Below are 12,074 nucleotides of genomic sequence, written 5' to 3' on the forward strand. Positions count from 1 at the left end.
ATAACAATTATTATAAAAATATGTTGTTTTGACAAAATATTATGAAAATTCTGTATGATATTATAGTAGATATTCAAATATTATAGGTATTATATACTGTATGAAGTTATTCGAACATCTTGTTCTCAGCATCGATTTCGAATCATTGCAGTAGGCCACCAATAAGAATTTGCACAGTATATGCGTAGCATATAATGGAACATTATAATTGTTCTTGTTTGGCTTGATACTATTGTTCTTGTGATGTGATAGCTAAATTCTATTAATGTTTTCATATTCAGTATGCAAAAATACGTCCGAAATAACTATTCGTACTTATTGGAGAGACATCATACCGAGCAATCATATTGATGATACGCGCGTACAATTATGAATATTCTTTCTTCCAACTATATCTAGGAAAAGATCTCAGCGAAATGACACAAAATAGATTTTAAAGCCAAAAGTTCATATCTTCACGTGACGTAAACGGAATTTAGAAAACATTTTGCTGTGGATGCTACAACACCACAAAAACCTTCAAAAACGTCGTTTTTTATCAACCTTTTCACCTCTTTGATATTACTTTTCTTAAAATTATAACGTGATAACCAAATTCCGAATACGGATTCGTGTTCAGCACGCAAAAATCTATAAAAATCTCAGTGATTTTATTATATCCACAATAAAATTGTCTATTTTCGCAGGATAGTATTGTTTAAGGGAATTTTCGAGCATCCTGTACATTATGCAAATCAAAATTTCATAGTCTCTACATTTACTACTTATCTTTTTGAGCACATAAATAAATAATTAATTTTATTTTAATAGTATAAAGCTTAAAAAAACATTCATATAACTACTTCAGCAATCAATAATAAATTCTGATTTTTTGTAACTTTCCCTGAACCCTGATGGACAAATAATTATTTTTTTCTGCTTTTAGAGTGTCACATAAACAGTTTCTAATAAATAATTTAGGTATCGGTTCTAGGCCAAAAATGACCTCCATTTAAAATCCTCTTTTCCAAGTATATGTAATATTTTTATATAATTAGAAATTCTTCTTAAATCAATCAAAAATGCATACAACACTTTAGATTATTTTACTTTTGATTAAGTACAAATATGAATGCGTATTACGATTGAACTTGAAGATTGGAAAATGCGCACAAAAAATTGCAAAATCAGAGAAGTTAGATGAGTAGACTGCTTGCATTGGCACATACATTTAGTAGAAGCATTTCCGGAAAATTGAATTGCATTTATACGTATATATATGCATGATTCCATTTGGCTTCCGAAGTCTTATTCATACACATCTTTCAATTATACATACAAGGTCTTAAAAAATGCTAATTATATAGTGCTATTCTTTGCTAAAAACTGAGTCAAAAAGTTCTGAGCCATTTTTTTCTATAATGCTTAATAATTATTGAGTAAAACTAATCTAAGGCCGTTCTTTAAATAGATATACGTCAGTAAACCGCGCGCCTGGTACTATACGTGAGCGTTCGCCGCTACGTTGCTGCCTCTGCAACTTTGCACTGCCGATAGCATACAATAGTCTTACGCGTCGTAATAATGCGAAAAATTTTATTTTATATTGAAAATTGTATTTCTTTCGTTAAAAGCATCTCCTTACAAAAAATTTGGACAAGGGATAAAACTCTCGTCAAAACATATTACATTACACATAAATACCTTAAATAAATACCTGCATATTTTTTGCTTACAAATTATTTCAAAATTGTTTTTTATAAATTCAAAATTCTGTGCATCCTTTTACATAGAATAGAATAGATCACATAAATCTTTTGCTTGTTATTCCTTATTCAAATTATACATTAAATAATCTTTTAAGAAATTCTTTCATAAAATTTGTTCTTTATGTATTGTAACTACAGATAACTTCATTACCTTGACAATTCATTTCTGAAATAGAAGTGTTTCTACAAAAAATGTAAGAATATTAGAAACTACACAATAAGACAGAAAACAAGACAAACTTTTTCATTATCAATATCTGAAAATTTGGATAAACAGAAAAATAAATTGTGTTTTATGTTAAAATATTTCTTAAATAACCTATTTCTTCATAAATTTTTTCATAAATTTTTGTATTAACACTTAAATCTTGAGAAAGCATCATTTAATGAATATTCTTGCGTGTACTTTCATCTAATCAGTCTAAAATAATAAATTTGTTTAAAGAATTTATTATATCAATTTCATATCCAAATAAGCTTAAAGTAGAAGAAAAATGTAAAATGATAAAATTAAAGAAAAAGGAATAAATGGATTACTTAAAAAATATTTTAACATGAAAGAGAATTTATTTTTTTTGCTTATCAAAATCTTTATATTATATGTTGATAATGAGAAAGTTTGTCTTATTTTCTGTCTTATTGTGTGGTTTTTAATATACCTATATTTTTTATAGAAACTTCTGTTTCAGAAATAATTTTTCAAAGTAATAAAGCCATTTGTAATTACAATACATAATGTAAAGAACAAATTTAATGAAAAAATTTCTTAAAAAATTATTTAAAGTACACTTGACAGCAAAATTAAGAGATCACCTATTCTGACTCCGAAAAATATGGCGTAATTCAAGAGAGTGTAACTTTGTCAAAAATGATCGTAAAAAAACCTTGAAAAAAGCATTTTAAAGCTTAAAATCTCTAGTTTTGAGATTGATAAGTCGTTAAACAATTTATAGATTATTTACAAAGTTACGCGGATTCAAATGGGGATGCATCAAATATCAAATTTTTTATAAATTTTGTAAAGCTTCACGACGTGACGTAAAAATTGCACGCAAATGCTGTTTACAGCATTCGAAAACGTGAATCTTTACCTTTAATTTGCGTACTTGTTAAGTGTTGTACGATTTTTTTTACTGAGTTATGCAACACTGAAGCAAAAATGATTTCTTTCTTCAATGTTGAATAATTCAGTGAATAAAAATAACGCTCGACAAATACGCAAATTAAAGGTAAGGATTTATGCTTTTGAGCTCTGTAAACTGTATTTGTGTGTAATTTTTAATTCATGTCAAATACACTTGCAAAATTCGTAACAGATTTTGCCGCATCTTTATTTTTATTCGTATAGCTCCGTAAAAAATTAGTATGTATTTTTAAAGTCAATATTAAATGTATGTAGAAATATTAAACTGTAAAATGCGTTTTGAAACATTTGATTTATCATTTTTGTTGATTTATCATGTTACATTCTCTTTGAGAGAGTAACTGTAGATGATCCTTTAATTTTGCTATTGAACGCTCTCTTAAATCTTTGTTGAAGTCGATATTTGAACTTTGTAAAAAAAGAAAAAATTGTAAAACAATTTTTCTGGGCTCATTTTAAAGAGCCTTTTGATTATTTAACTTTATTTTTCTCGAAAAATCTTTTACACTAAGAAATGAAGGAAAAAATTCAAGAAAGATTTTTAAAAATAAAAAATTTACAAAATAAAAAATTGTTTAGATCTTTAGATTTTTAGATCTTTTTTCAGGGGACAAACAGGTAATAGTCCAATGAGACAAGACTAGGACTATATCGAGAATCAAGAGGCGCGGTCGCGTCTCGTGCCAATTTAAAAAAAAGATAAAAAACGCAAAGCGAGAAAGACCCGCGCCTCTTTTACGCGAGTCAGCGATTTCAAGCATTAACGAGTTATCAGATCTCAGTAACGGCTGAACCGATCAAGGTCTGAGTAGTCTCAATCGATAGCTTGGTGACGAATTGCATAATAAAAGTGTTTTTATTTTTTCTCTCCGTGTCCTACGAGCGGAGATATCGCGACGCAAAGTCCAATACATGTTTTACATGTGTAAGATACGTCATTATCGTCGCCAAGCGAATCTTGTCCAGTACCTCTTTTCGACACGAGTAACGAGTGGCGCTCATTTATAACCGTTCTAACACGTGATATAACATGGCCGTACCCATAAGCATCATGGCCGTCTACCACTATATATGTGTACATACATGTAGTGGTAAGTTAAGATGACAGTTTTCCTAACCTGTTATTTTTAGATTTGCGAATCAGGCACGTCGCGTCGCAAAAAGCGCGGTGCATTAGGTATACGGTCGTTAATGCCGGGTGATTGTACGTCCTCGTGATCCCTCGACGAGGACAGCACACTTCAAGGACGCTTTCGAAAACAGCATGAAGTGTCAGTAGTAGAAGTGGTGATAGTGACAGTGGACGACTGGAAATGACGCGCGGTAACGACGGCGACGGCGACGGCGACGGCGACGGCGACGGCGACGGCGACGGCGACGGCGACGGTGACGGCGGCGGCAAAGGCGATCTGAGTGTTGACGTCGAGATCTCGAGTAATCCTCGAGATCTCGAAAAAGCGTCTTATATTCTATTCTAATTACGAATAACGAAAATTTAATTTTCAAACTTAGCAAACACATAACGTATGTGTTTAATTTAATGTAACGTAATTATCTTGATCTATGTTATACAGGGTGAGTCATTTTAATCTATGGACCCGAATATCTTCCAAATAACGGTATCTACAAAAAAATGGTTTAGATAAAAGTTGACCAGGACAGAGGGAGTCATTCAACTGTACCATTGGTTTTGACCTTGAGGTCAATTTTGAAGGTTATTTCAAGGTCATGATGGTTTTTTTAAATGGGACACCCTATTTTTGACTGCGGATTTCGAAAGAGCGGAAAATTTTACATCAAACTTGTCTTATAAAAAAATTGTTTTTCCGACCTTGGAAAGGTCAAAAATGAAGGTGAAATGCCTGAAAAACGATCTGGTGTATTTTTCAGGGTTGCCACAAGTCAGGGAAGTCAGGGAAGTCAGGGAGAAGTCATGGAATTTGAAAATGGTCAGGGAAGTCAGGGAAAAGTCAGGGATTTAACAAAAATTTCTGGAAAAATAAAATGGCTGCAAAGAAGTTTAAAATACGCGTTCACATCTGTTCAGCTCGGTGTCTTGTTTCATTTATATCAGGGCGCCACAGACAGTCGATAAAATCATTATCCTTCGTTCTTTAAGACGGCTCGGCCGATAATTTTTCGCTTTATAATTTGCCGTAATCTTTGTGGCGCTTGCACCATTGTCTTGTGTGTGCGTGTATGTTTTGTTTTGACTCGTTTTATTTGGACGTGTTACCATGCGTGTTACTCGCTGGTAAGCCTTTCGTGTGTTAGGACATGTTGCTACTATTATTTACGTTGTAAAGATAGTGCATTGCGTATATTATAGTGTTTGGCCATTGAGCTCTGAGCATGTCCCTCCTGTTTTGAAGAAAGGAAATTCACATCAAAGGTAAACTGATAATCGTTTGATGATAAATTATGTGATATGTTGCTGATTTGATTGACCTGAGATTTTTTAAATGATATGGAGACATCATTAGCCTCGTCATTATTCTTGTCGTTTGATTTTCTTTTTGGTGTAATATTTCTTGCTTTCTATTCACAGATATTGTAATAATGAGTGGATTAAAGAAAACTGTTTTTCGTGACGAGTGGACACTGAAACCCGAATTTATTGGGATTCAAAAAGGCAAAGTGAAGACAGAGGCTTACTGTACTATATGTAAAAAGGTTCTACAATTAAGTAATATGAGTATAATGTCTTTAAAAAGTCACGTAAAGTCAGGAACCAAACATAACAAGCTAATGTTGGATGTAAAAAAATCTGCAAACATGCATTTCTTTACAACAGCGAAGGTAGGCCTATCCTCTTCGTGTCCAAGTTTTTTGAAATTGTGTCTTGTACGTCATTTAGTTGATATTTGAAGTATTGAGTTAGGTTTTAAGAGCTGGCAGGAGCAACAAGAATACATTTACACCTCATTGGCCATGCAGATACAATATCTGCACTCCAGTATATTGTCTTATGAGAGAAATATTTTGACATGAAACTTTGACATGTTTTATGAAGTCTCCGAAAGAACTAAATTTTGCATTTTTGCTTTTAAAAATATTATAATAAGTAAAATGATATATTTCTTACTCATGGTGTAAATATAACCTTGAAATATTTTGTTTTGTAGAAACAATATTTCGCTACGAAACCTTTTCAGCATCTTTTTTATAATTAAGAAGTTACGAAGTCATGTACAAAGCCATATTTTGCAATTTGATTCTTGAAAAATATTTCATTAAAACTAATAAAAATAATAAGCATAAATCAAGTGAGATGTGTTTGTTACATTGTTATATGACGAGAATGTTATTTTTTGGCTTTTCAGGATTCTTGTTCTTCTACATTACATGTAGATACTGATAACTCGGTTTTGAAGCAAAAAACGAATGAACAGTCTGTTCCAACTCATTCAGAGACGCAATTCATATCGGGTCTTGCTGGCACTGCCGCACTCAGAAACGACTTCTCTTGCTAATAGTTGCATTGACAAATATTTCTTTAAAGATGATGTTACTAGAGCTGAAATTTTGTGGTGTCTCCAAACTGTCGAAAATCATGCATCTATTTCATCGGCAGGAAAACAATCCTCTCTGTTTCCACTTATGTTCCCAGATAGTAGAATAGCATCCTCCTTATGTCTAGCTCGTACAAAGCTATCATATGGGATAGTTTTTGGCCTGGCGCCCTATTTTAATAGAAAAGTTCTTGACGCTGTTTGTAACTGTGGTCCATTTGTAGTTTCTTTTGATGAAAGCTTAAATAAAATGACACAAACTCAACAAATGGATATTGCTTTGAGATTCTGGAATAATAATAGTAATCAAGTAGAAACACACTATTTTTCTTCTGCTTTTTTTGGCCACGCTCGTGCTAAGGATTTATTAAGAGCTTTTAAAGAAGAACTAAAAGATTTGAATTTACAAAATTTGTTACAAGTATCCATGGACGGCCCCAATGTAAATTGGGCCTTTTTGAAAGAACTTGAATGTGATATTCGATCTACCTACGGTGAAAACAGTCCAATTTTTATCAATATGGGTTCCTGTGGATTACACATTGTCAATAACAGTTACAAGGAGGCAGCTAAGTCTACTGGCTGGAATGTGATTGCCTTTCTCAGATCAGCATATTATGTTTTCAAGGATATTCCTTCTAGGAGGAGTGACTATCTGAGGTTTAATAAGTCACAACCATTACCTCTCCCTGCAAAGTTTTGTTCTGTTCGCTGGTTAGAGAATGAGAAAATAATTGAAACAACAATTAAAATAATTCCCAATCTAAAGAATTTTATTAATGGAGTTAAAGAAGAAAAAATTAAAATTACATCTAAGAGCTTTGGAACTATGAAATCATGTCTTGAGGACAAACTGTTAACTGCTAAACTTTCTTTTTTTAGTTATGTTGCTCACCAAGTCACTCCTTTCCTGAAAGAATATCAGGAATGTGAAGCTCCTGTGTCACCATTTTTATATAATGACCTATACGTTATACTACATGATTTGATGTCTCTTATTGTCAAAGAGGAAGTTTTAGATAAACAAAAGGCAATTTATAATATTGATTTAAGAACAGAAAGTAACTTAATTCCATCAAAAAATTTGAAATTAGGTCATGCAGTCAGAGCTGAATTAAAAAAACTGAAAATAAGTGACAAGGAGATGATGTTATTCAAGACTGAATACAGAGAATTTTTAGTCAAAATGTGCATACATTTGTTGAAAAAGTCTCCTTTGCAATATAGTATCTGTAAAGCAATTTATTTTTGTGATCCTATGTTAATTTCTAGTAATTTAAGTATCAGTAAGAATAGGCTTTCTAATGCTCTAGAATTGTTTTCCGCAAGAAACTGGATTACTAGTCAGATTTGTGATAAAATTGAGAAAGAATTTAACGTTCTTTGCAATAATAAAGAAGTAATTGATTTATGCAAGCAGTTTGTTAGGGAAAATAATAGAATTGATCATTTTTGGAGAAACTTGCTTCAGGGTCGAGATAATTTCCAGAATTTGTATGTCTTTTTGAAAAAGATCTTTATTCTGAGTCATGGTCAAGCATTTGTGGAAAGAGGTTTTTCAATAAACAAGGAATGCATTGTTGAAAATCAACTACCTAGATCTCTAATATCTCAGAGACAAGTTTATGATGGTCTTAAAGCTGCTGGTGGTCTCACCAAACTTACAATAGATAAAAAGATGATTTTATCTTACCGAAATGCGAGGGATATGTATGGTAAAGCATTGGAAAAGCAGCGCTCTGAGAAAGAACAAGAAAATGCAAAAATTGCTGAAAAAAGATCTTTGTTTACAAAAATTTCAGAATTGAAGGCTAAGAAGGTAAAACTTTTAACAGATAAAACTAATGAGCTAAGTGCTCTCGATGATGAAATAGCGTTATTAAGATCAAAGACATTTGAGTAAAAGTCTTGTGCAATATTTTTTATATTAATTTGTAATGTACATTACTACGTAGTATTGAAGTTTTTGTAAAGATTTAAAATTTTAGTTTTTATGTTAAAAAGCTAACGTGAACTTGTTGTGATTAAAAATGCTTTACCAAGAACATCAAAAATTTTAAGTTGTCTGTTCTTTTGTATTATAAGATAGTCTTGTTATAAGAAAGTTCTCTGTCACTTATGAACAAGCGAATAAAATAAATGATAATTTTATATTTTTGTGACTTCTTTCAAATATGTGAACCTTTATAATAGCAGATTGGGGTTTCAATAAACGATTAATAATAGAATTTAGTTTTGATAAAAACAAAAAAATATGTATTATTGAAAGTCAGGGAAAATCATAAAATTTTGTCTGGAAATCAGGGAAAAGTCAGGGAATTTTAGGATGAAAAATTTGTGGCAACCCTGACTTTTTCTAAAATGACGTAGTTTTCTGGGTAACACAAATGTGCATAATGCTTAAACATTACTACTTGCAACTTTCGGCCGGATTCTTCGACGCACGCCTATTGCTCCCCACCCACCGCTCGCGCCTCAGCAACGGCATCGCCGGACGGCGTAACGCACGGCCCTGAGACGATGTATCGCGTTCCTTAGTTAGCCATTCCTAGAGCTACCTTGTTTAGAACTGTGGATAGTTTTCAAAACAGATTGCAGTTATGCCTCGAAGCCAACGGAGGTAATTTTGAACAATTACTCCGTGGGTAATTCATTTAAATTACAGTGTCAGTGAGAGGCGAGGGGACTCACGATAATCAAGCACCCTAAAGGAAACAGAACTTACTACGTCCACGTCGTTGTTTCCGGGTAACGCTAAAAGTAAGATGAAAGTGCTTTTGACCTTGATATGACCTTCAAAAGGTCAGGTCGAAAAACTAAAAAATCCCTATGCTCATGTAAAAAGTGCTATTGTTTGAGAGCCCATTGTCAAGAAATAGGTTCTGCGGTCAAAAATAGGGTTTACTAATCAAAAAATGCGTTATGAGCCACAAACAACCTTGAAAATTGACCTCAAGGTCAAGCTAGTCAAAGTGATTAACACTTTTACAATTCATTGACTTTGTTTAAGCATTATGCACATTTGTGTTACCCAGAAAACCACGTCATTTCAGAAAAAGTACACCAGATCGTTTTTCAGGCATTTCACCTTCATTTTTGACCTTTCCAAGGTCGCAAAAACAATTTTTTCATAAGACAAGTTTGATGTAAAATTTTCCGCTCTTTCAAAATCCGCAGTCAAAAATAGGGTGTCCCATTTAAAAAAACCATCGTGACCTTGAAATAACCTTCAAAATTGACCTCAAGGTCAAAACCAATAATACAATTAAATGACCCCCTCTGTCCTAGTCAACTTTTATCTAAACCATTTTTTTGTAGATACCGCTATTTGAAAGATATTCGGGTCCATAGATTAAAATGACTCACCCTGTATATGTTATATACATACATTACATCTTAGAATTATATTTGGTGCTTGTTGGAAATGTTTAATTTTATCATAATACTTTACAATTTCTATTGTTTTTTTATTATTGTTATTCTTTTGATGTCTCGTATAAAAATAGAAGATAAAAATTAAAAGTTATAGAAATTGGATATTTACTGTTATTATTCAAAGGTAGGAATAGAGGATTGTAGATTAAATTGTGGGATCGATTCTTTTAAAATTTGGTGATCCTAAAGATGTGCTACTTAACGATAATGTTGAATTTTTAATAATAAGATTTATTAATGGTTTTTGTTATAAATAATAACGTAAGCATGTATATATATATATATATATATATATATATATATATATATATATTTTTTTTTTCCAAAGAAAGGTAGAAAAAGATGTCAACTTATGCGTGTGCACGCACTTTATTTTTAATTTTTTTTAATTAACAGAAAAATTTTTCCATGCTAACCCATGTAATAATTTTATTTTTAACTTTAATTTTACAAAACAAAAGTAGTACTACATTATATTTTGTATTCTCATTGAAAAATTTTCTTATTCCAACCCAAGTGGTATATATCTTCACAATCTTGCAAAGTTAAAATCATGTATTTCATTACAAACAAAATAAATTTTGCTTATCACTACAAAACGCGTGATATCAGTACAAAATTACCTTTTCAAAAAAAGGTAAAAAAAAGGTGCCAATTTATGTGTGTGCGTGCGCACCTTATCTTTAATTTTTCTTAAAAACCCAAGTGGTACTATTTTTGTATTTTAACAAGAATTTTTCCATACTAACCCATGTGGTAATTTTACCTTTAATTTTAATTCTACAAAACAATAGTAGTACTACTTTGTACTTTGTATTCTCATTGAAAACTTTTCCTATTCCAACTCAAGTGGTACGTATTCTAAAAAATGAGTGAAATCTTTAAAATGCGCTAATTATAAAAAGAATATATTGCTCTTTAAAATAACTGCTGTATTTATTTAAAAATAAATATCTTAAATTTAATCTAACCTAAATGTATTTTTTTCCAAAAAATGTATGAAATCTTTAAATTGCGCCAATTATAAAGAGAATATATTGCTGTTTGAAATAACTACTGTACTACTTTTAACGAATAAAATGCAAGTGATAGTATATTTATTTTTTAAGTAAAACCCAAGTAGCGATATCTTTAATTCCTTTTTAAATAAAATTCAAGTGATACTGTCTATGTATTTTTATTGAAACATTTTTCTGTTCTAACCTAAGTGGATGTACTTAATTTAAAAAAGTTTCAATGAAATATGTAACATTTAATCTCAAAGAATTAAAGAGAAAACAGAAATGAGAATGTTTTATTAAAATAAAAAATTTTTAAACTACAAAAAATTGGCGCTGCTAGATGTCTAAATATAATCTAAATAAAATGTTGTAAAACAGCAGCGCCAATTTTTTGTAGTTTAAAAATTTTTTATTTTAGTAAAACATTCTCATTTCTGTTTTCTCTTTAATTCTTTGAGATTAAATGTTACATATTTCATTGAAACTTTTTTAAATTAAGTACATCCACTTAGGTTAGAACAGAAAAATGTTTCAATAAAAATACATAGACAGTATCACTTGAATTTTATTTAAAAAGGAATTAAAGATATCGCTACTTGGGTTTTACTTAAAAAATAAATATACTATCACTTGCATTTTATTCGTTAAAAGTAGTACAGTAGTTATTTCAAACAGCAATATATTCTCTTTATAATTGGCGCAATTTAAAGATTTCATACATTTTTTGGAAAAAAATACATTTAGGTTAGATTAAATTTAAGATATTTATTTTTAAATAAATACAGCAGTTATTTTAAAGAGCAATATATTCTTTTTATAATTAGCGCATTTTAAAGATTTCACTCATTTTTTAGAATACGTACCACTTGAGTTGGAATAGGAAAATTTTTCAATGAGAATACAAAGTACAAAGTTGTACTACTATTGTTTTGTAGAATTAAAATTAAAGGTAAAATTACCACATGGGTTAGTATGGAAAAATTCTTGTTAATATTAATAAACAGTAATTTGTTCTATTAATGAATCCAATTAAGGCTAATAAAATTTTTTGTAATATTCACAATATTAGTTAAAAGTTTATTTTATCAATAAATTTTAAGTTAATGATCGTCATTCGTTGATACTACGAACATTTTTTCAGTATAAATTATATATATGTAAATAAAATATAGTTACAAATTTTTTAAATGTGTACATTATTAGTTATTTCAATTACGGTTAATTTAAATATCAT

The 12,074-nt window shown here is 30.6% G+C and overlaps 2 protein-coding genes across 7 annotated transcripts in view; one reads left to right on the forward strand and one right to left on the reverse strand.

The window, feature by feature from the left end:
- LOC105207374 (cordon-bleu protein-like 1) overlaps positions 1–12,074 on the reverse strand; it is a 245,652-nt gene that overhangs the window by 14,417 nt on the left and 219,161 nt on the right. The gene's annotated exons all lie outside the window — the stretch shown is intronic.
- On the forward strand, positions 4,660–8,555 carry LOC105204304. 2 transcript variants are annotated; one of them, XM_026137210.2, is made up of 2 exons: positions 4,660–5,691; positions 6,216–8,555. In XM_026137210.2, exon 2 carries the CDS (start codon positions 6,277–6,279, stop codon positions 8,305–8,307), a length of 2,031 nt encoding a protein of 676 aa, XP_025992995.2. In that variant the 5' UTR covers positions 4,660–5,691; positions 6,216–6,276; the 3' UTR covers positions 8,308–8,555. The 2 variants fall into 2 exon arrangements, with proteins under 2 accessions (XP_025992995.2, XP_039301669.1); XM_039445735.1 differs by having other exon boundaries at positions 4,660–5,284; positions 5,441–8,555.

This window comes from Solenopsis invicta, chromosome 2, assembly GCF_016802725.1.
Source record: "Solenopsis invicta isolate M01_SB chromosome 2, UNIL_Sinv_3.0, whole genome shotgun sequence".
NCBI classification, from domain to species: domain Eukaryota; kingdom Metazoa; phylum Arthropoda; class Insecta; order Hymenoptera; family Formicidae; genus Solenopsis; species Solenopsis invicta.

What these genes read in the sequence shown, in the direction of transcription:
- LOC105204304 (XM_026137210.2), top strand. Translation starts at nt 6,277, where the DNA reads ATGAACAGTCTGTTCCAACTCATTCAGAGACGCAATTCATATCGGGTC.